The sequence below is a fragment of the Penicillium psychrofluorescens genome, assembly GCF_964197705.1.
Source record: "Penicillium psychrofluorescens genome assembly, chromosome: 2".
NCBI classification, from domain to species: domain Eukaryota; kingdom Fungi; phylum Ascomycota; class Eurotiomycetes; order Eurotiales; family Aspergillaceae; genus Penicillium; species Penicillium psychrofluorescens.
In genome coordinates, this window is record NC_133440.1 from 1,249,110 (window position 1) to 1,271,428 (window position 22,319).

Consider the following 22,319-nt stretch of genomic DNA (forward strand, 5'->3'; position numbering starts at 1 on the left):
AGCGAGAGCAACGAAAAGAGAAATTTCTACCACAAAAGAACCGAGTCTCATGCAGAGTGAGACGGAGGGGAAGCAGGTTGAAGCCTCACCAGCACCTCTTCCAAGAATGCATCAAGAACAGCATCGACCCCACCGCCCATATCAACGGGATCCTCGGAGTCCCAGCGATGAAGATTTGAAAAAGACCTCGCAATCTCATCGGCCACTTGCTCCATTCCGCGGTGGACACGGACACTGCGCTCCCACTGCTTCTTCTCGTCCTCGGTGGTGGGCTTGCCGCTGCTAGCAGGATTTCGGCCGGGATCGTGACGTGCCAGGCTGCGGCTGCGACGGTTCATGGCTGCGCGGAGAGCGGGAAGAATCACGGTTCCGCAGGCCGTTGCGCGGTCTGTTTCAGAGGAAGACTTTCCCGCCGCGTTGGATGTGTACGTCTCCTCGAGGGCTGGGGCGGCGGCGCGCTTGGATTTGAGACCTGTTGCTGGTTTGGGGGATGAAGGTGTCTCAGGTTGTTTTGAGAATGCAGTGTGAGAGACGGGCTGAGAGAGAGGTGCTGGTTTTCTAGTGATTTGACCACTTGGTGTGCGGATTTGCTCGGAGACAGCACTGGTGGTTGTGGGTGAAGAATTGCAGAGAGGGTTTAGCAGGGCCTGTGTAGAAGGCTTCTTCGTAGGCGAGGATGGAATTGAGGGAGGCAGAGGGGTTTTGGATGGTGAGAGGTTGAGCCCAGAGTTGTCCATGTTTGTTGGCTGAGGTGGCTGGTTGCTGATTGTTGGAGCTTTCTTGGGCGTGTCGTCACCACACAGATCCCACTCGTCTGCTTCATTACTTCGTGAATTCGTATCAGAGTCTTTCAATGGTCGTAGAGGCGGGGCTGGAACTCGACCACCAGCCGCGCGAACGGTGCCAAAGTCCCACAGGTCTTCTTCTTCAGGCTTTATGTTTGCTTCCTGGTTGACTTCCCACTCGTCGTAGTCCTGGTCGTCCCCCTGCCCTTGATGAGTTGCCTGCCAACGCTCCGAGCGTTCAATCAACTCTGTCAGATATGTTGTCCTCTTGGCACGTTTGATGAACGGGTGTTCCAGCAGCTCCCTAGCTGTCGGACGTTCCTTTGGGTCTCGACGCAAGCACAGCTCCACAAGTTGTTTGAATGGCTTGCTGAAGTTACCGACCAGCTGAGGAGGCGGATTCTTCGGGATCAAAAACAACACTTTCATCGGGTGTATGTCGGCATATGGAGGGTCTCCACAAGCTAGCTCGATTGCCGTGATTCCCAGGGACCAGATGTCTGCCTTGTAATCATAGCCTGACTGCTTGATAACTTCGGGAGCCATCCAGAATGGAGTGCCGACAAAGGTGTTCTTCTTGGTCATTGTCGCCGATAGCTGTCCAGATACTCCGAAATCCGCCAATTTGACCTGACCGCTGGCGCTCAAGAGGATGTTCGCCGCTGCGAAATCGTTAGTCCTTCAATTCATCCGTTCCAGGGAGAAAATGCCCACCTTTGATATCACGATGCAGCTTCTGATCCCCATGAAGGTATTCCAGGCCGCGCAGAAGTTCCCGCAAGATGATGGCGATGTACTCTTCGTGAATCACCCCGGGACGCAGCAAACCATGGCAGCTCCCACCCGAGCAAAATTCCATAATGATCCACAGATGCGATCCCTTCAAGTACGAGCCATGGTACTTGGTGACATAGGGGGACTTCAGTTCCGACAAGATCGCAATCTCCTTGATGATGTCGTCGACCTCATCCTCGGCATTTTCGACGTCGATAATTTTGATGGCGACTGATTCTCCAGTCCGTCTATCTACACTGTGATAGAGCGTCAGCAATTGAGTCTGACACACACCAAGCACTCCACTTACCCTTTGTAGACCCTGCCGAAACTTCCCCCGCCTGTAAATTTAGAATCACAGTCAGCAGCTGCAGTTGTCATCAAGGTTGGATACCTACCAATGCAGGTCTGCTTGGTGTAGATTGTCTCTGGGTCGATTGGTGCTGGCATTTTGGCAGACTAATGAAGTCGCTTGTGGGGATCGAGGTTCATGTAGTAGTGTGGAACTTGGACATAGTATTAGCTTCGAGGATTTCCAGGGATGGTAACTATGCAAGGAGAAAAAAAAGTCTGGAGTCCGAGTCCAGAAGCCTATGAATCTGACCCGGTATTGTGGTACTGTCAGATTCACTGGGTAGCACATACCGTGTGAATGGACCGATCGGAAGGGGTGAGACACAAGAGATGTAATCCACACCGAGCAAAATGGGGCAAAATAGAGAATGTGCCTGGTGAATAGGGTGGTCAGTCATTGTTCACCGATTGTGGCCTGTCAACATACAAGTGACACGCCTGTCAACAAAAGAATGTGGGCGGGGTAGTTCTCTACGCAATGGGCGAGATTGGTCAGGGCATGTCAAAGAATCATCAGTCGTGATGCATCATCAATTCGCACCGAAACCCTCAACAACTCAGACAATAGTGGTGTGTGGAATGGGAGGTGAGGAAGAGGGCACAATCCATTCCCTTGCGTTTTGTTTATCTACGAGGGGGGATTCTGCCAGGCGGTAAAGCTTATCGAGGGCGGTGAGCGCGTTGATCTGGCGACGCAGGTCCGCGTACGATCTAGATCTGTAGGAAATAAATAGTAACTTAGCTCGAAGATGTTTAGGAATTCTATGGATCTGTTCAAAGATAAAATCTAGGAATATCACAGCCCCGCCCCCAGGAGATGCAAAGAAGATCCTTGTCTCTGAGACCCGTAGGCCCTGCCATGAAAATACTCTGCAGGAGAGCAAAACAAAGTAAGCCGGGAAGTCCCAGAAAAACCTTCGTGAAGCAGTGAAATGCCTGGAACATGATCGCACCCATCCATCATTAACACCCAGTGAAACTGAGAATAGATGACCGCCGAAAACACAAGACAAGTCGGGTTTAGTCTTCCAGATATCCGATCATCACAGTTCCATTCTTCAGTCCCGCGTCCGCAATGCTGGTGCTCAGCTGGTCAATGAGATTGCGGCCCGTGGCGTTTAGCTCAAATTCCACACCCGATTTATCTTCTAGTGGAGGGCTGGCTTTAAGCCATTCGTAGATTCGCTGGACTGGGTCCGAAAGTGCAAAGCGTCGGATGACCCTGCCGGATGGATGGCGGAATTGAATGCGCGTGGTTGTGGCCGGGTCGGCATCGGGTTCGGTGTGCGGACGATCGCTTGGAATTGAGCCAAATGGAGAGTCTTCTTCTTCCGCGACTGGCTCTGTCCCGGTCATGCTCACGTCCTCCTCAGTGGCTCGGCCCTTGCCCTTGACATCCTCCGTGCTCCGGGTCAGGTCATCCGGGTCCTCCAGCGTTGGAGCCGCAGCACCACCTTCGCCGAGGCTGTTCCGCATCGCCATCTCCAGCATCTCCTCTTCAGTCATCGCATCGATGCTCTTTTCTTTCTTCTCTATTTTCCGCTTCGCCACCGGGTTGCGCACATTATGATTCAGGCTGTATCGGTCGAGGAATTCGTGAATCTGCATGAGAAATTCGGCAGGCTTGACCACTGGGGGCCCAGACCAGACCTTCATTTGTTCACCGGTACGAGGGTCGATGATGGCAATGTGAGGGTAATTGTCGGAGACGTTGCTCGCTTGGAAGTAGTATTGCAAGTATGACGAAGCACGAGGGTCGTCCTTGGAGAATTGCAGGAAGATAAAATGCTCCTTCACAGATTCCTGAACACTCTTGTCTTTCCACAGGTCCCGGTTTAAAACTTGGCAATCGAAGACGGACGAGTCTTGAATGTTGACCAGCAACCATTTTTCGTTATCGCGCCCCTCCTGGCGAGCCACATCCCACGGCAGTCTTGACATGATCTCGAACGGGGGACGATACATCTCCGCAAGCATGTTCGATTTTGACGAAGCCTCCGAGGCCCCTCCTGTGGCTGTAGCTAGATGTTCCCGATGTGTCTCCTCGGAGTCGCCCGTCCAAATCGATGGGTCTTCTCGCTGATTGAAGATGCCCGGTCGCCCTAGGAGCCACAATGTTAGACAGACGGTATTGACGAAGAAAACTAGCCATAAACGAACCTCCTCGCTGGCGAGTACGTAGTTGACTGAGAATATTGGCATGCATATCATCCTCGTCGAAGTCCATTCCCGGTCCCACAAGAGTTTCCGTCGTCCGTGCCATCGGTGCGCGCACACCATCGTCAACCTCACCATCCGGTGCAGTACCATACATTTCCTCTTGTAGGCGGCGAGCCATGGCGGCATCATTGTCGAATGTTGGTCCGGCACTGGGTACAGCAGAGGGTTGAGTTCGAGTCGCAGCGGCAAGCTCATCTTCCGAGTCCGAATCGACATGCACTACCCCCGACTCGTCTTCGAATCCGGAGCGGCGGGGTGCTGGTTGAGGAGCAGGAGGTTGTGTGGTCGGTTCCTCTGTCAAAGGGGCGCCTCCATTTTCAAAGTAGAGCTGCATTGCCTGCTCAATGTTGGAGTCCGCCAGCTGCAGGTACTGGGTTGCCAGCTCCGGCGACGAGCCGGTGATTTCGGTGAACTGAGCCACCACGTCGTCCGCCATGGTTGTGTATTAGGCGAGCTTTCGGGGAGGATCGGGTAGGTGGAAAAAATCGAGAGATATGCTGCGCTCAGGGCAGCGAGAGAAGCGATCTAGATGGAGTCGAGGTGGGGAGCAAGCGAATCCGGAGTAGACTGCTGCAAACTGCTGCAAACTAAAGAGGAACCAACACGGCTAGGAGTCCACGAAGTCGGCAGAAGAAGAAAGAGGAGGAGGAAGAGGGGAGAGGTGGAAGTTGAATACTGAGAGAGAAATCATCCGGAGTGCGCTCGCAGGCTACAAAACACCGCGCGGATCTGCCTCTGACCTCACCGCGGGTGACCAAGCTCCGGGTGTTCAGGAAGACCAACAATGCAGTGCTTGACCGCCGGCGGCAGAAATCCGCACGCGCGACGCGAAAACACGACCAAAGGCGCGTGCTTGGCAGGAACAACTCAAATGGAGCCCGTCGCTCTTCCGCTCTGTCACTCTCAACCCACACCCCCCAAATATGGCAGCCACGGTTTTGGGAAAGCGCTCTCGGGCAGTCGACGAAGGTGACTGCAACTGCCTTTTCTTCCTTGTACTCAGCTAACCCAACCTCCAGAGCTACCGCAGCGCACCGCCAGTAAGCGCCGCACTCGCACCCCTCGAGTCCACCAGGAGGAGGGCGAGCAACGGCCAAAACGCCAACTGCGATCGAGGGCAAAGGATGCTCAGCCAGATCAGGAGAATGGGGACGAGAACAAGGGTGCTGCGGACACCGTGCCGTCCAAGCACACCCTTCGCGATGGCCAGGGTGGGTCTCCGACCAAGATCAATTCGCATTTCCGCAGCTCAAAGCCGGTGGAGGGTAAGCTGAGAGCCTCGGAGAGATGTGTTGGACCATCAAGGCTAACACATGGATATGCAGAGGAGAACGCCAAACCGAGAGGAGAAATCGAGTTCAAAACACCACAGAAGTCGAGGTTCCGGGATGCACTGCAGCACTCGCCCGTCACGCCCCGGCACCGAGTGCAGGTAGGCGCAAAGGCCATGACTCCACGCACCCCTCGCCATAGCGATGTTCTTCCTACGCCTCGGAAAAGTGCCACCCCCAGTGCGGCTCATGTGTCGCAGTCGGTTTATTCGCAGGCACGGCAGCTGTTTGCACGTGGTGCCACTTCAACCACATTGGTTGGGCGAGACACGGAGCGACAAAAACTTGTCTCCTTTATTGAGGAGGGAATCCGGTCCAGAAAAGGAGGATGTCTCTACGTGAGCGGTCCTCCCGGAACCGGGAAAAGCGCCATGGTCCAAGAGGTGTGCCGAGATCTTGATCTCTCCACCGTCCGGGTATCCCACGTCAACTGTGTCAGCATGCGAGCTGCGCGCGATGTCTACAGCAAGTTGATCCAGGATTTCGGCGAGGAGTCTGAAGTGTTCAAGAAGAGCGAGGCGGATCGATTGAAGGCAATGTTCCTTCCCTCCAAGAAAAAAGAGGAATTGTTCTTGGTCAGTCTGGACGAAATCGATCACTTGCTCATGGGTGGAGATTCGGGCGTTCTACAGTCGTTGTTTGAATGGTCGCTACATAACAAGTCGAGCCTTCTGCTGATTGGCATCGCCAACGCCCTGGATCTAACCGACCGGTCTCTCCCACAGCTGAAAGCAAAGAACCTGAAGCCGACTCTCCTGGCATTTTTGCCGTACAACGCTGCCTCAATCGCGAATGTGATCACCAGCCGCCTCCGGTCATTACTTCCCGCTGGAACGGAGACCGACGCCAAATTTGTCCCCTTCCTCCATCCTGCCGCCATCCAGCTGTGTTCCAAAAAGGTGGCCTCCCAAACTGGTGATCTTCGGAAGGCCTTTGAGCTGATCAAGCGTGCCATCGATGTCATTGAGCTGGAGACCCAGCAAAAGCTGGAGAAGAAGAAAGCCGAGAAGTCTGAGAACACCGCGATCTTAGCAGAGAACAAGAACTTGGCATCCCCTGTCAAAGGAGGCTCAGCCCCTCAGGCTGCTGCAACGATGTCGTCTTACACTGCAGTCACGGCACCGCGCGCCAGCATCGCGCACATTGCCAAGGTGACCTCCTCGGCCTTTGGACAAGGCACCGTCCAAAGACTGCAGGGTTTGAACCTTCAACAGAAAGCAGCAATCTGCGCTCTGATCGCCCTCGAACGCAAGCGTCGCGAAGGCGACATCCCCAGCACGCCGTCCAAGTCTCGCATGGCAGCTCCAAGCATTAAACAAGCCTTCGACACGTACTGTGCCCTCTGTCGAAACGACAACATCCTCCATCCTCTAACAGCTACCGAGTTCAAGGATGTCTTGGGCAATCTAGAGACAATGGGACTGGTCGGCGAGTACCAAGGCCGCGGCCGCGGCGGGACCCTCGCCGCCGGCTCTGACATTCGCCGCACGCCCTCGAAATCGGGCAACACGCCCGCGACGCCTCACAGGGGTCTCGACGAACAAGGCCTGGTCTGCTTCGTTACCCAAAAGGAAATTGAGAGCCAGATCGCCGGTCCCGGCGAAGGGATCCTGCGTCGGCTGCTCCGAGGCGAGGGTCTTTGATTTTGACTATTTCTCTGTATTGCACTCTCTCATTGCATGTGTCCTTCCTTCTGCATCTACGGAGTCCTTTCCAAGGCGGTGTTTATCTCCACCTTTTTCTGTACAACACTGCTTGTTCTGTGTTGCTTCCGCATTCTTGGAGTTGATCTTATCATTACCTCTACCATCTCTAGCGTCTGTCTATGTGTTATGCTTTTTCTCATTATGGCTATCTCCATTGTTAGTTTGTTGTTGGTGTTTGTGGTCTGCTCTGCTTTCCTTTGCATGTCTGGAGTATGATTATGCTTCTAGATGAATTCCTCAATGAAATCATTCATCATAGAAGAGAAGAGTGTCCATGCGTGTAGTGTACCAACCTTAGATAAGAACACAGCAGATGGATGGATTCCAAGTCCCTGAGAAAAAGAAAGACGAGGAAAGGCATGGACGCATATATTGGATGATGAACATACAAGACGCACTAGTAAACCAGAAATACAGAATGAATAATGAAGAACAGGGTATGAATGCAAACATGCCTTGGAGGAAACCAGGGCTCTCCAGTAGATACCGAAAGGCGCAAGGGAAAACCCGAGTAAACAAGATAAGAAAAGAACACACAAGAAAAGAAAAAAGGGAGAAGAAGAAACATCTCGTTTTTGCCATGTTCAGAGCAGAACGATACATATCCAAAGGCTAGGCAGGACAGGAGAGGACAAGACGTATACTTCCGGCTTTGTGCTTTGCTTTGCTTGCCTTGGTCGCCTTGCTCTTCAACACAGAATGCAAAAACTCGCTCGACGCTCGACGCATAAGCGGTAATAACGATATCCCTCCCTGTCTAATCATCCATGGGCTTGTCTTCCAGAGTCACGCCCTTGGGCTCACTCTCCGCAAGACTATTCCGCTTACTGTCCATATCGGGGGAATTGACACCCGCGCCAGACGGGAGGCTAGACAGGCTGCCGAGACCGGGCTTACGGCTGTAGTGGGCACCGACCGAGCGGGGGATGGAAGTGCGCCTGTCAAACTCGCCAGTGGTGGGTGCTGGCGTTGGGGTCGGGGTGGGAGAGCCGTCGGAGGCGGTCTCTGGTGGAGGAGGGGGGCTGGAGGAGGCCTCCGACAAGATGCTGGCGGGGGCTCCGGTTGTTGAAGCTGGGGAGTCGACAGACGTGCCGTTGGTGGTAGCTGCTTCAGCGGCAGCCTGGACGTTCACGGTTGGAGGGCTGGAGTCATCTGCTTCAGAAGCAGTGGCGCTGTTGGGCACGTCCAGACTGCCACCGCGCACATTTTGTCTGCCTGGAGGGCTGGAGACGTTGATGGGGAAGCGGGTGGATTCAGATGCGCCGCTGGAGCGGTCACGGCGGTGTCGTTGGCGAGTAGCGGGGCTGGTGGCTCGGCTGCGGTTGACGATAGCGCGCTGGCGGGCCTCCATAGCGGCGCGGCGGTTGCTCTCGTCTTGGCTGATCGCGCGAGGCCGCGGGGAAGAGATGGAGGTCCCCATTGCACTGGACTGGCGTTTCAGCTCACCGAAGATGGCTTCCTTGTGGGCGAACAGATCCCGGATCAACCGGAAACTGTGTCGCTCGTCCATGGTCAAGCTGTTCTCTATGCGCGGTCGCAAGATACAGGGGGACAGGGTGTGGGCCAGAGTGGAGATGTACTTGTCGTCGGCCGATGTCAGGTCGACCAGCCGCGTGAAATGGGTCATGATGGCATCGAGCGTGGCAATGTTGACGAGGCGGAGCTGTCCCAGAGTGCTCTGGAGGACCTTGATGCGCCCTTCTTCCGTGGTCTCGTGAGCGGTCGTAGAATAGATTGTTTTCACGATTTCGTAGACTTGCGAAGAGACGAGAGAGTCTATCGAGAAGTTAGCAGGGAATGGGGAAGTGCATCGGAGTCAAGGCTGACCTGGCAATTCAAGCAAATAAAGTTTCAAAACGCTCGCAACAACGGGTATATCATATCTGGGCAGCTCCTCCCGGTAGTCCACTTTGCTGTTGTTTAAGATACTCCGCAGGCGGTGCGCTTGTCCCAGCGGGACATCATGGAGCCAAATGCCCCGTCGTGCTTCATCACCCTCGAGTTCGGGATAGCCTGGGGTTGATTAGGATTCGGACAAAGTTGTAATGGGGTTAGAATCTTACGGTTATCGAGGTAGGTAAGTAAGGTCGTCACCAGGATTGGGACACGCTTGCGGTCAGAGCGGGCTCTGGCTTCAAGGTCGACACCAAAGTTTTGATCTGCCACGGAATTAGCGTCCTTTCATTTAACCGAGTCAGTCATAACATACCTTCAACGGAGCCATAGTAATTCTCGTACGCCTGAACACGAGGGACAAAGCCACCTGTTCGGTAGTTCTCCAGTAGATATCGCAGATCGGCCAGGGGCTGGATCGTCTCCTGGTACAGCAGCATGTGGTCGACGGTGCTCTGGAGATTAGGAATGACGTTGCTGATCGCCCCAGAAAAGTCAAGGACCACGGCTTTGATTGCCTTGAGGCGGTCCAGCTCGCACTGCTCCATGAAGCGGAGGTTTTCGACGACCTCCTCTTCCAGGCGGCACCGGATCTGGTCGAGTCTCCGCACAGCGGCTCTGTACCGCTCATCGGCTTCCAGAGATTCTCTCCGCAACTTCTCGGAGGGCGTTTCATTCGGGTATGGGTTGTTAAGCGGGTTCCAGGTATTCAGAATATCCGAAACGGACTGGATTGGCGATTCGCTACCATCCTCGCTTGCTGCCATGGACGTCACACGCATCATAGGCCGCTTCTTCTCCGGAATGCCGGTGAGCTGGAAGACCTTGGACCGCCACTGATAGTTCATCTTGGAACTATTGGCAAAGACGTTGCCCATGTTGCCGACCAAGCGGAGAAAGCCATTGTCCACCAGATCCTGGCCAATTCTCTCCGCCTGCGCAAGACCATGCGCATTCATGTTCGCCTGAATGTACTCCACAATATCCGCGCCGGTTGAGGTGTTCTGATAAGTCCCGATGATGGGCACCTTCGCATCGCCGAGCTTGATATTATCCAGCATGTGCAGCAGAAGCTGCTTGACCTCCTCCGGAGGATAAACCCGATCGCCAAGTTCCACGGGTTCCTCCTCGGGTTCCTCCTCAGCAGTAGGCAGGACAAGCTTCGGCGTCTTGATCGGGGGGCTCGCTTCCGGCGCTTGGAAGGCGAGCTTATTCTCCTCCTCGAGGTCCTCAACGACACGGCACTTGTTGAAATATTGGCTGCGCAGTTTCTGGACTAGCTCAACTTGTTTCGTGTGTTCCTTGATGCGGCCCTGAAGACTGTCTTGCGACTGCTGGACACGCATATCATGCCCATCGCTCCAGCGTCGGAAGGGCGAAACGACCAATTCGCGGATATTGTTCGCAATCTTCTGATGATTGCGCGAGGCCTCGATCATTTCAGTGCGGACACCTTCATATGCCTAGAGCGAGAAAAAAAAAAGATCAGCACTGGTGCGGTCAACGAGCAAGTCCATCCAATTCAATGTACCTTGCGAACACTGGCCCCATCATCCTTGCCAAACCCAGCTCCCGTCAACCGATCGACACTCGGAGCAATGTCGCCCATGCGAAGACCATACTGCTCCTCCGCATCTGCGCGCATCGAGGCGATGGTCAAAATCTGCCTGTTTTCCACCACACCCTGCTGCAGCTTGCCATACAGCACCCCCAGCCCGGTGGCATAGTCGGGCGTCCAGAATGAATCCGAAAAACCAGGCATTGTGACGGTGATCGGCGAAACTCAGACGCTTGAACGCAATGGCCACTGGACACGTAATCGTAGTCACGCAATTGATTCCCTCAGACCGTGTGTATGGAAATCGGGAACGAGGCTGTGGTATCGCGCAGGCTCCAGGGAAGAGACTCGTAGTGTCGGAGCTTGTGTTGGGGGGTCTTGAGACTTCGTGGCTGTTCGTTCACCAAGAGCAGACCAGCTGGCTTCGTGGGCAATTGGGGTCCAACCCAGATCCGCGCACAGGGATTGTACTGGGTAGAGGACGATGAAAAGGATGGCCGAGCTGCTGGGCCACACCTCCAGGAGAGAAGTTTAATGCGCGAGGGTAGCGTGGGAGGTTCAGGTCGAGGGTAAGCGCTGTGGCGTGGCTGCGGCCGCGGCAAGACCACGAGACGGGGGCAAGGAAGAGAACGAGCGGAAGCAGGCCGAGTCCAGGGGAACTGGCGATGCAATGCAAACAGATATGTAAAAGCAAAACGAAAGCAAAAACAGCAACTTGTGGCTTGCTTAGGGACAAAGGCAGTGTTGGGAGAGAAGATGGAGATCGATCCGGGTGACTGCCTGGAACCCGGCGTCATGCCCTGGGTCCAGGTAATATTACGTTTGTGGCTGACGTAGCTCGGTGGTGCAGATCGCCTCTCATTACAGTATGGATACGAGTGGCTCCACGGCCTAACGCCCTTTCAAGTAAAACTCCTATTTCGTGCTATTTTTGGCGGCCGTTTTTCTCATCTTGCCATTGGGGATCCGAGAGACCCGGAGAGCATCTGGTGTCGAGCTGGACAACTACGTAGGTATTTGAAGAAAAAAAAAGGGGGAAATCTAATGGATCGATCATGAGGTACTTTTGTGGTACTTGCTTTGTGCCTGGATGTTTCAGCGTTCATGGTGTACTTCCATGGTACCAACTGAGGATTGCTGGCCAGTGCTGTAATAGTGCAAACATGCCAAGTCTGGAGAAGACGCGCATTTTTTCATGAGATGAAGGGTGAGATCGGCAGCGCATCGAAGAGGGCTGGCATCTGAGCCTCGGCAGACTACAGTAATGTATACGGGCAAACAGAGACAACCGGAGTGAGTATGGCATGCCACATCCATTCATCAGCAAAGGCGAGTGAGATTTCATCAAAACATCAATCGTCAAGCTAAGCTGAGAGATAGCAAAACAGTAGAGATAAGTAAGTTATGGATATAGAACACATTGTCCACCCCCCTTCCGAACCCCCCACAAGTAAACGAAGCATTACCATTAAAACAACGCCCATGAAATGTCTAGCAGAAGAATTTGTAGACCTTCTTCCAGGCAGGCCATTGAGCCTGCTCGGCCTTCTCCTGCTCAATCAGATACTGGACATCCAGATCCCGGCGACCGGTGACCAGATCGATGTGGGCGGCGCGCTGGAACTTGGTCTTGTAGTAGATTCTGTAGGGGATGTAGCAGGCGATCACGACGGGTGCAGCCAGATAGGCCTCGAAGAACACCTTCACTCGGCTCGACGCACTCAAAGTCACGTAGCCGGTCGGCCAGACGCCAATCCAGAACTGGGCGATGAGCACGAGGCAGTTGAAGATGAATCCGACCCAGGAGCCAATCAGACCAGCCTGCGTCCGGAAGGCCAGTTCGTTCAAGCTGTGGCCCTGCAGCTTCCACGCGCGGCGGAAGCGAATGTGGCACATGCAAATGGAGCCCCAGGTGAAAATCGAGGACAGACCCGACAGAGCCATCATCCACTCAAAGGCTATCACTTCCTTGGGGGTCGCGGCCAGGAAGCACAGCAGACCCAGAACAGAGGCGAATATGATGGCAAAGATGGGACGGCCCTTGCGGTCAATGTAGGCCAGGAATCGAGGAGCCTGACCCTGTTCGGCGAGAGCAGCGAGGGTTCGGGAGGAGCCATAAATCGAGGAGTTGCCGACGGACAAGACTGCAATCATGATCACAACGTTCATGATCGACGGCAGAACATCGATGCCAGCGGATTCGATGGCAATGACAAACGGCGAAGCGTGGGCATCCTCCGAAGAGCTGCCAGAGAGAAGAAGCTTGTTGGTGTATGGAACCAGGAGGCCGACGAGAGTCAGAGAGACCACGTAGAAGAGGGTGATCCGCCAGAACACCTGCTTAACCGCAGTCGGGAGAGTCTTGCGGGGGTTGGCCGTCTCGGCCGCAGCCAGACCGACCAGCTCAGTACCAGCGAAGGCAAAGGCAGCGTTGACAAAGACACTGCAAAGACCCTTGAAACCGTTGTGGAAGGCGCCTGGATTGATCCAGGTCTTTCCGCCCCGGTAGCCTCCCTGGGGGCCACCGCCACAGTCGATGATGATTCCGAGGAGACTAGAGACAAGCGTGTCAGTGAATACCGCCCATCATCAAGGCAATCAAGCAATTTACTCACATGAAACCAACGACAGCGGTAACTTTGATAATGGCAAACAGGAACTCGGCTTCACCGTAGCCTCGCACACCAAACATGTTAATGCCGACAATCAACACCCAAAAGATGGCCACCCAGGCGGCATTGTTGATCGAGGAGTTCCAGTAGCCGATGGTGATGGACGCAGCGACGATTTCCAGAGGCAAGACCACCAACCACTGTAGCGCGTAGTTCCAGCCCATGGCAAAGCCCCAGGCGGGATCAATGAACCGAGTCGAGTAGTGGGCAAACGAACCCGCGACGGGGAAGAGGACGGCCATCTCACCCAGCGCGTGGACGGTGCAGTAAAGCATGATTCCGATCAGACAGTAGGCGATGAGCACCGAGGCGGGACCGCCCGAGGCCAGCACCGTTCCCGAACCCACGAACAGACCCGTACCTGTCGGCGGCACGTTAGCAGATGACCTCTTCAATCAATCAGCAGAATTTCCATACCGATCGAACCACCGATGGCAATCATCTGCAGGTGACGAGCCTTCAGCTTGCGCTGCAGCGGAGAGTTGGCAGTGTTCTGTGCGGCACCCTCGATATCGAAGCCCTGTCCATCGGCGCCTGCTGCGGCCCCGTGGGTGACATGCGCGTTGGGGTCGCGCTTGAAGCTATCGAGGATGCGCTGGCCCAGCGAGCCGCGAGTAGGTTCGGAGTCGCCGTAGGCATAGGCTGGGGGCGACTCCCCGACGGCCGCCTTGGACTCTGTGATGACCTTTTTCTCCTCCATGATTGCCAGGGGGAGGGAGAAGTGTAGAGGAAGGATGGGAAGGAAGTAAGTGAGCGATGAAGAACAGAAGACGGGAAGACCAAGAAGAGAGGGGGGGGCGGGACCCTTCGTATATAGTCGCACCAGGCAGATCAGAAAGAATTAATACCTCAGTGAATGTGCATTTTGCCTCGCAGCGATAACGTGCGCTGGTTGGATCGAGCGCGCATGGGCCGTATGCTGATACATGGTGAATACTGGAGTAACCGAAGGCCGATGGTGGACACGGCGATGGGGCACTCTTATCTCTACTCCGTGGGTCTATGTGGCTATGAGAGGGACTACTTCGTCCACTCTACTCGACCTGGTGCTCGATGGTTTCTTTAGAGGGATCCCTCACGAACTCACGTCCTATGGACCCCTGAAGCTCTTCTCACCACCGTGTTGCCCCCGATCATACCGACCGGTACAACTGACAGCCAAGCTTTCGCTCCCAAGACGGCAGGGATCACTGACGCTAACCCTAACCCAGCGGCTCTCCGCAATGCCCAAGCAGGGGCCCGTTAGCCAATCATCTGATCCGGCCAACCCTAGATAAGAGAAAGGGGCCGGGATGATCGTGGGAATTTGCTGTGGATGGCCGGTGGATTGCGTTTCTCGAGTTGGTTAATATCTAGTCAACTATCTACATGTTCTGCGGTTGCCCGGTGTATCCGCAATTCTCGACCAGCTGAGAGCCCCCCTGCCCGACGGCGTCCGAGACGTACCAGGATTCGCTGCGCGCAATGGCTGATGGCGGGAACGGATGGCCCCATGAGAGGCTGGAAAGAGTTCAGCCCTCGCACGCAATGGGCCTAGTTCCGGGGCATGCTTTTTTCTCGAATGCGACTGTTTCGGAGCGCCACTCTATTGACTCGGGCCCACCGACCTGTCCTGCATGGAACCCCGGGAGAACCAGCCATCACGCGGTGTTGCCAGGCCTGGGCTGGGCCCGTGTGTCCAGTCTCCTTCGTATAAATCCTCCGTGAAACTCCTAGGACATCTCATCTCCCCAATCATCGGCCCAGGAACCACATACTCGACTGGCGCTCCTTCCACTGGCCACGCCGTGGCTTGCATTTTGGTTGCCCCGGCCCCCCACCATTGTCTGTATACCGGTCACGTAGAAATAATACGCGATGTCTCTGGGGTATTCCGCCACCGAAGCCACTCGGGCGGATGGCGCACAGACGCCCCTGCGACTGGCTGCGTCTACACAACAAGCAGCCACGGTAACATCGAGCTGACCCCGGTAATAATAATGGCCCTGGAAGCAGAGTCCAAGAGGGCAGGTTTTCTTCTGCGCCGGATTGAGTTTCCCCTCAACCATGGCGGCGTCTGTCTCCCCACAAAAAGGCACAAAGAGAGTTGAGTGACAACAGCGCCGATCCGGATAAAATAATTACGGCAATTTAGTCACCAGTCGCGATCATGATGATTGTTGCTCGCGTCGGGACTTTTTCCATGGACTTTTCCATACCAATCGTCTCTATAGACGAATGAGTCTGGTCGCATTAGAGTTGTCGCTGGTCTGACCCATCATGATCAGAATGCGGGGGGATTGACCATTCTGTTACTTAATAGTTTCCACTCGGCTTTGCGAACGAGAGTCTGGGGTAAGCGATCGGGGTCGGCATTACTCGTGTTGGTGTTTCGATGGTGCCCGAGTTTCAAAACATACAGATCCTTCGGGTAACGTGTACCAACCAGAGTAGAAGTCTTTTTTTCCACTCGATCTCGCTGTGAGCTTTCCGAATTCAGATCGGCCCCCCCGGGACCAATCATTGTCCGCCGGAATGTCATTTATGTTTCGGGTCTTACTTGTCTGCTGTCTGTCAATAGTCTATTACTATTCGCTTGTTTCATCTAACGTTAACTATGCATCAGGATCGATGTCTTTGCTGAAGTCTTGCACGTCTAACCAATCCACTACACCTTCAGGGGGCGCATTTACCCGACTAACAGGTCGAACACCTGCATCTCCAGTACTAGGCCTCGGCTCCGTCTGCTCCACACTCACCGGCCCGGTGCAAAGAAATAGACTCTGTGCCTCTACCCACAGTAAATAATCTTCACCGACTAATGCTAGCACCGAGCGGCATTTTCCACCTCCCTTCCGGCCTTGATCCACTAGGTTAGAGAATAGCCGCAAGCGCGGTTCCACCAATGACTTCATGGTGTTGGTTGTACTGAGGGAATTCAGTAGATGATTCCTGCGGGGGAAGAGGTTGCGCTGACGAACCGAATGAAGTTTTGGCTTCGCGGTTAACCTTGTTCTTCCCGTGTATGTATTGCAGGGCTCTACGCCACGCCGGCTGTAGCCGGTAATAAGCTGCGTGGTGTATTGTCATCCTGGAGGCAAGCAAGGACTAAGCAGGGGGTTAAATTGGTGTTGTTCGACTTCATTGTTCCCACCAAATCTAGAACTGCGTACCTCGTACTTCGTGATTGAGCCAAGAATCCGTTATCGATGGCAGCCCTGTAAGCACTAGTGACTAATGGAAATGATCTCTCAAAGCCGCAAACCAACTTTTAACATCCTTGGACCTGCAGCCATGACAACCATGACAGCCACGTCTCAAAAGTGCGATCTAGAGCCCATCAATCTCCATGACACAGATCAATTCGCCGAGATTCAAAGACAGCGTGTCATCTGCGGCTGGCACTACAGCGAACAAACCCTACAGGAATGGAAAGCAAAACAACAAGACGGCCTGAAAAGCCTCTTCTGGATAATCTTGCCTAACTCCACCAACAGCAACAACCCCATCCGCGCCGGCCACATCTCCCTCGACGCATACTGCGATCCACCCGAACTAGACCTCGCGCGCGCAGACAAGTCCGTGCTGGCTATCAGTGCCTTTTTCATTCTGCCCGAATATCGCGCGTATGGATTGGGACGGCGTGCCATGAGCTTAGTCGAGGAATTGGCCATCCGAGAGCCGTACGGCAGCATAAACTGTCGGTCTATTGCACTGACTGCCTTGAGTAAACGACATATATATGAAGAGGGCCCGGAATGGAGGGGCATGTGGGAGCGAATTGGCTTGTCGGTGCCGTCGTTTAGTATCCAGGAGTGGTATGAGAAGATTGGGTATGTCAGCTGGAAGGAGGAGCCGCTGTATGAGGAGAAGACTTTAGATGGGGGTGTTGTCACGCTGTGGGAGGCATTTATGAAGAAGATGCTTTAAAAGTAGACCTTGTATCTGGGGGCGTAGCCACGGAATAGAGTATGTCAAAACAGATATTCGTGCATGCTAGAAGGGAAATCTCATGTCATTTGATTCGGTACTATGAAATACAAAGTTCTTTTCGTGATGGACATTGCATGACTCCATCTCACGAGCTGGCCACGGGCCCTTCCCCACCGGGAATCAACTAGAGAGCACAAGATTAGCCTGCGAGCAGTAAGAAGAACCGAGGACGTGCGTACCATGCAAACGTTGTTTCCGTTCAGCAGAAGCTTAGGAAGTTTGATCTGAGCACCGGTGTAGTCGCTAGAAGGCCGGTTAGAGATGAAACAGATAAACAATGGGAACTGGCGCATCAAAAATCGGACGATGCGCGAATCCCATTGATTTGGAACGAGATACACGTACAATTCCGTCACGTCCTCCATGACCATGTCTAGAGTCATGGTTAACACCCTGCTGGACTCCCACAGCGCCAAAGAAAGGGCTACTTACTGACGTAGTCGTCAAACCCGAGCAATGTGCCCGAAAACTCTTCGCTAGTATCAGCATCGATGCGCCGTTACTCAAATAGGTGTATGCAGCACGCACCTTTGTCGCCCTTCATGATCACCCATATCCGGGAGCCGACACACTTGTCAATGAGCTCTACCGAAGCGGTTAGTCATAGTGCACTCAGCTTATCACCCTGTCTGAAACCAACCCAAAGGAAGAAGCTGCGACGCCATTGTTGCGGATGGGTCTTGACGAGGATCGCAGATGAGTTGCAGGACGACAATTCCCAAGTCGCCGATCATGTCGGGTCCCGGATTATAGGTTCTGCCGTGGTTCCCCATCGGGTCTAGTGCGGACCCCAGACTGGCTGTTGCTTCTTGTTCTTGATAACTCACAACTCTCTCACGAGTGTCTCGTTTCTTCTGTGGCCCGTCCATGATGATTGCAGAGCATGCCGACCCGGGCGAACATTTCAGCATGCCTGAGGTACCCATCCTCAGCTACAAGGCATGGCGGCTGGAACTCCGGTAGCCTGGCGACTGCTCCGCGGGCAACGACATGGAGGTATGATTCCTTAAAACCTTTCGCAATGATACAGCTTCAGATCCCTAACAAACTCGATCCAGTTCCTGCTCACTTTCTCATAGCTGCCCGAAGCCTCGAGCTGTCTCCGCCCTACAACCGCACGTTCGACCGGTCGCTGCCCCACCCCCGAAGCGAATGTTTTCCAGTACCTCTCGCGCCAATGTACTGCTCGAGGACGAAGATGAAGCTGAAGAGATATTCAACCAGCGGCGGGGGAGGAGAAAACCGCCTGGGAGATCGGGCGATATCCACATCGCTCCGGACAGAGATCTTAGCAGCATTCTTCGAGCAAGAAAGACCCTCGCGCAACGAAATACAAGTGCCAAAACCCTACACCTCGAGAGGGTGCGGATGAATCAAGAGTACAATGAGAAATTCAAGCATTTCTGGGAAGTTCAGGTGCCTCACATCTTCGATTGCTGTGACTCTGTTCACGTTCGTCTGAAGTATCTGCCCTTCGAGCAAGCTGTCCTGCATTGCCAAATTGAGTGCGAGAGGATCGAACTGGCAATACAATTGTTTTATCAGCGCTCTTTTCAGGAATTCAACGACAATCTCAAACAATGCGCGAAGATCCATCGGGACCTCAGCGCCGAATACCTCGCGGTGAGATCTGCCGTGCTTGCTCGTGTGGAGGCTGGCTTCTTGCACGGACAAGCAGCGATCCAACTGGTGGAACATGAATTTTGCGAAATCGTCTTTGCGCAAACCCCAACCTGGACGGCAAGCGTATCGGAAGCTGTCAGGAACATTTCCCAAATACGCGAACAAACACTCCTGCTCCTATCACAAATCTTTTCGCGCCAGCTCTCTCAATTACGGGCTTCGTCTCTGAAGCTGCATGAGCTAATCGAGCGGGATTATCTCGAACCGCGAAAAGCTGCGAGAGTAAATGTGGACCGCCAGCTTGCACTAGCGCAAAAGCTCGAGGATGAGTACCTACAGCTGCGGTCGAAATTTGCACCTGTTTCTGAGACACTTTCGATCATCGCACTTCAAGGAGAGGCTCTTGCAGACCTTCATTGGAATGGCAGTAAGCAACGAGAATCGGAATATTCAGATCTCCTTCGAAAAACAAGATCCCACCGACAACGGTTCGACTTCTGCGCGCACAGTTATCGTTTGTGGTGGCGCAGATGGAGAAAAGCAAAACATTCTCTAGCAGACAGTGAATTCAGGGCCATGTCCTTTACCACAAAAGGAGCAATCAACACGCGGAAATACCCAATAAGCAAAATAATGGACAGTCTTCTACTCCACCACTCCGCGAGCAAGACAATAACCAAATTGAGGGAATTGCTGGAACGACAATTCGACCGGATACCGCGGAGGCTCTGGATCTTTTACACGCACAAATCTACCATCCTTAAGGAGGCACACGGTCCCGATCGGGACCTACACCGGCAACGGGACATACACTGGCGGCATTTGGATGTAATGGCCCCGTTGTTACTTCTCCAAATGTCAACAACCCGAATAATACGTGAAGTGTGGTTCCTAAGGCAGAGCCTGAACATTGATTGTGGCTTGTGGTCCTCCCTCGATTGGGAAACCAGAACAAAATTCAAAGTTGATATCTCCAAGGTGGGGCTAGAACTCAAGCCACATTACCACCAATTCAACAGGAGTGTGGACGAACTCATGCACATCAATTGGATGCGGCTCAAGTGCGCAGACAGATTACGCGATCTCGGCCTGCCTGGCGACACTGGTGCGCCGGGACTTTTCATTGCCCACAACCCTCTGAGTGAAGATATGTTGCGTTTTCGTCAATGGACCTACAAGATACAGGCAATGTGGCGGCATATGTGGGCTTTGACACTCGTCTTTCAAATCCCTCCGTCATACTGGAGAAGTCTGCACGAGCGCTTGGATCCGGCGCCGATCCAGTCTCCTTATAGCTCCCTGGTCATGAACCTGGGCTCCCAGAAAAATGGCCGTTTTCGAACCCAAGATAAACGATCCCCCTTCCGAATGTCCCGTCAACAACCTGGTCCTCTCCGGGTATCTCGACCTTGGCAGCGACGTACAAACTCCAGATACCTGGCCTTCTTTCGTCTGTCGCGCAGTGCGAGAAAAGAGTCAATTGCCAGGATGCTTGTCCGAAGCGCAATTGGTAGATATGCGACGCCCCGCAAGTTGTCTATCTCTGCGAAGAGGATCATATCGAGTGTCTACTCGCGGGCCCAGCTACGCAGGTTTGGGTTGATGAAAAGACCAACCAGGAGGTCCAAGAGCAAGAAACAGGAAACCAAGGAGATGAAAAAGAAGAAGAAAAAGCAGTCTTGGAAGGCCAAACGATTGGGGATCAAAAGAGCTCGGAAACAGTCTAGAGTATCGGCTCGAAGCTCTCAACATGGAAGCCGTGCGTCAGACAAAGCATCAGACATATCACCCAAGGCCAAGGGTGCTCGTAGCGGCGCGGATAGTCAACCAACTTCAGGGAGCAAGAAAGCCGCGAAGAAAGAGCCTATCAAGGTTTCACCAGACTCTCAGCAGAGTTCACCCAAGAAGAAAGCTAAGGCTCCATGGGGGTCGAAAAAATTCAGATCCGAACCTGCCCAACCACCGCCCGCTCAAACACTGCGAGAGCAGGTTTCTAAGAAGGCCGATGCTCCTCAACATTCTCCCTTGAAATGGAACTCCGTGAGAATAAAGTCGGCAGGACCCAATCCCAAGGTCAAGCCGGCGAAGTCTTCCAAACCCAAGCTTCCCCGCTCACCCGTCCGTGTGACTCCGAAATGGCAGCCTACGTATTCTTTTGGAAAGACCGGGGCGAGGCCTTATTGCACTGACACGACGACTGCCCCTCGCGACAAAGCCAAGGAACTCGGCGATAGCACGCGCAGGTTATTGTCTAAACCAGATGGACTTGGAATGCCAGCGGTGGCATTGAATCCGTCTGCAAAATGCAGCACCGGTAATGAAGCCCTAGCCGAGTCACCAGACGCATTAGAGCAGGATTCCATCGAAAAGGACGAGGAAGCGCTGCAGTTCTGGAGTCACAACTCGCATCCCGGCCCGAATGGCCAAAGTATCATTGTGCACTACTGCCGGACCCTCCAGAGCACCGAGGAAGTAGCCCAACTATTCCTAAACAGCCAAGTGATCGGCTTCGACATGGAATGGAAAGCGCAGACATTCGGCTTCGACAGCATCCGCAACAACCTCTCACTGATCCAGGTTGCCAACGAGGAGCGTATCGCGCTCTTCCAGCTCGCGTCGTTCAAGCCAGGACGCGATCGACAGGACTTCATCTCCCCTTCCCTGAAGCACATCCTCGAGTGTCAAGACATTACCAAGGTCGGCGTCTCCATCAAGGCAGACTGCACGCGGCTGCGCAAGTATCTTGGCATTGAGGCCCGCTCTATCTTTGAGCTCAGCTACCTGTACAAACTTGTCAAGTATGCCCAGACGAACCCGAAGCTGGTTAACAAGCGGAGCGTCAATCTCAGCGATCAAGTGGAAGAGCATTTTGGTCTGCCGCTGGAGAAAACTGACGATATTCGCTGTGGCGATTGGACTCGCGCTTTGAACTATCGCCAAGTCCAGTGTGAGTTTAATCCTCCCTGGTGTCTTGCATTCCATGCACGCCTGGCTAATTACTCTTCACCTACCTTTTAGATGCCGCCGCTGATCCATACGCTTGCATTTGTCTCTTCAACGCCATGGAAACCAAGAGATTGGCTATGGACCCTGTACCGCCGCGCCCTGCTCACGCTGAACTCAATCTCCCCATCATCCTTCCTCTTGGTCAGGCTGTGAATACCGAGGAAAACGAAGCTCCAGATTTGCCTTCGGACACGAATACCGTCGGACAACCCTAGAGGCACCTGATCATTGCATCAAGCATCATAGATTCCGAGGACAGCGTATATAAATTTCCCCCGCTCTCATTTAGCCTGTTGTTTTGCGTTTTATTTCGTTAAAGATTCCACTCAGCACTAGTCCAAGTCTTTTTCACTATGATCGACGATACCAAACACTACCTATATATGCCTAAGATCTTATTCTGTAAAGGACTATACTGACAGACA

At 53.7% G+C, this 22,319-nt stretch overlaps 8 protein-coding genes across 8 annotated transcripts; 3 read left to right on the forward strand and 5 right to left on the reverse strand.

Moving 5' to 3' along the window:
* Nucleotides 1-47: 47 nt before the first annotated feature.
* On the reverse strand, nucleotides 48-2,009 carry PFLUO_LOCUS2683 (Serine/threonine-protein kinase PAK 6; the record flags this gene model as incomplete). The annotated part of the gene is made up of 4 exons (XM_073779848.1): nucleotides 48-1,447; nucleotides 1,500-1,816; nucleotides 1,870-1,900; nucleotides 1,958-2,009. 4 exons carry the CDS (start codon nucleotides 2,007-2,009, stop codon nucleotides 48-50), a joined length of 1,800 nt encoding a protein of 599 aa, XP_073636762.1.
* Nucleotides 2,010-2,933: 924 nt separating this feature from the next.
* Nucleotides 2,934-4,569, reverse strand: PFLUO_LOCUS2684 (UBX domain protein Ubx2; the record flags this gene model as incomplete). Its single annotated transcript, XM_073779849.1, has 2 exons — nucleotides 2,934-4,015; nucleotides 4,074-4,569. The coding sequence occupies 2 exons, from the start codon at nucleotides 4,567-4,569 to the stop codon at nucleotides 2,934-2,936; spliced, it is 1,578 nt and encodes a 525-aa protein (XP_073636763.1).
* Nucleotides 4,570-5,056: 487 nt separating this feature from the next.
* On the forward strand, nucleotides 5,057-7,107 carry PFLUO_LOCUS2685 (AAA ATPase; the record flags this gene model as incomplete). Its single annotated transcript, XM_073779850.1, has 3 exons — nucleotides 5,057-5,102; nucleotides 5,153-5,398; nucleotides 5,459-7,107. 3 exons carry the CDS (start codon nucleotides 5,057-5,059, stop codon nucleotides 7,105-7,107), a joined length of 1,941 nt encoding a protein of 646 aa, XP_073636764.1.
* Nucleotides 7,108-7,927: 820 nt separating this feature from the next.
* PFLUO_LOCUS2686 (Rho-GTPase-activating protein 8) lies at nucleotides 7,928-10,825 on the reverse strand (the record flags this gene model as incomplete). Its single annotated transcript, XM_073779851.1, has 5 exons — nucleotides 7,928-8,946; nucleotides 8,998-9,183; nucleotides 9,234-9,329; nucleotides 9,380-10,526; nucleotides 10,595-10,825. The coding sequence occupies 5 exons, from the start codon at nucleotides 10,823-10,825 to the stop codon at nucleotides 7,928-7,930; spliced, it is 2,679 nt and encodes an 892-aa protein (XP_073636765.1).
* A 1,287-nt stretch (nucleotides 10,826-12,112) lies between these two features.
* Nucleotides 12,113-13,993, reverse strand: PFLUO_LOCUS2687 (histidine permease; the record flags this gene model as incomplete). The annotated part of the gene is made up of 3 exons (XM_073779852.1): nucleotides 12,113-13,175; nucleotides 13,237-13,654; nucleotides 13,711-13,993. 3 exons carry the CDS (start codon nucleotides 13,991-13,993, stop codon nucleotides 12,113-12,115), a joined length of 1,764 nt encoding a protein of 587 aa, XP_073636766.1.
* Nucleotides 13,994-16,575: 2,582 nt separating this feature from the next.
* PFLUO_LOCUS2688 (uncharacterized protein) lies at nucleotides 16,576-17,202 on the forward strand (the record flags this gene model as incomplete). Its single annotated transcript, XM_073779853.1, has 1 exon — nucleotides 16,576-17,202. One exon carries the CDS (start codon nucleotides 16,576-16,578, stop codon nucleotides 17,200-17,202), a length of 627 nt encoding a protein of 208 aa, XP_073636767.1.
* A 562-nt stretch (nucleotides 17,203-17,764) lies between these two features.
* PFLUO_LOCUS2689 (uncharacterized protein) lies at nucleotides 17,765-18,134 on the reverse strand (the record flags this gene model as incomplete). Its single annotated transcript, XM_073779854.1, has 2 exons — nucleotides 17,765-17,850; nucleotides 17,906-18,134. The coding sequence occupies 2 exons, from the start codon at nucleotides 18,132-18,134 to the stop codon at nucleotides 17,765-17,767; spliced, it is 315 nt and encodes a 104-aa protein (XP_073636768.1).
* A 2,356-nt stretch (nucleotides 18,135-20,490) lies between these two features.
* Nucleotides 20,491-22,109, forward strand: PFLUO_LOCUS2690 (uncharacterized protein; the record flags this gene model as incomplete). Its single annotated transcript, XM_073779856.1, has 2 exons — nucleotides 20,491-21,835; nucleotides 21,907-22,109. The coding sequence occupies 2 exons, from the start codon at nucleotides 20,491-20,493 to the stop codon at nucleotides 22,107-22,109; spliced, it is 1,548 nt and encodes a 515-aa protein (XP_073636769.1).
* Nucleotides 22,110-22,319: the final 210 nt, after the last annotated feature.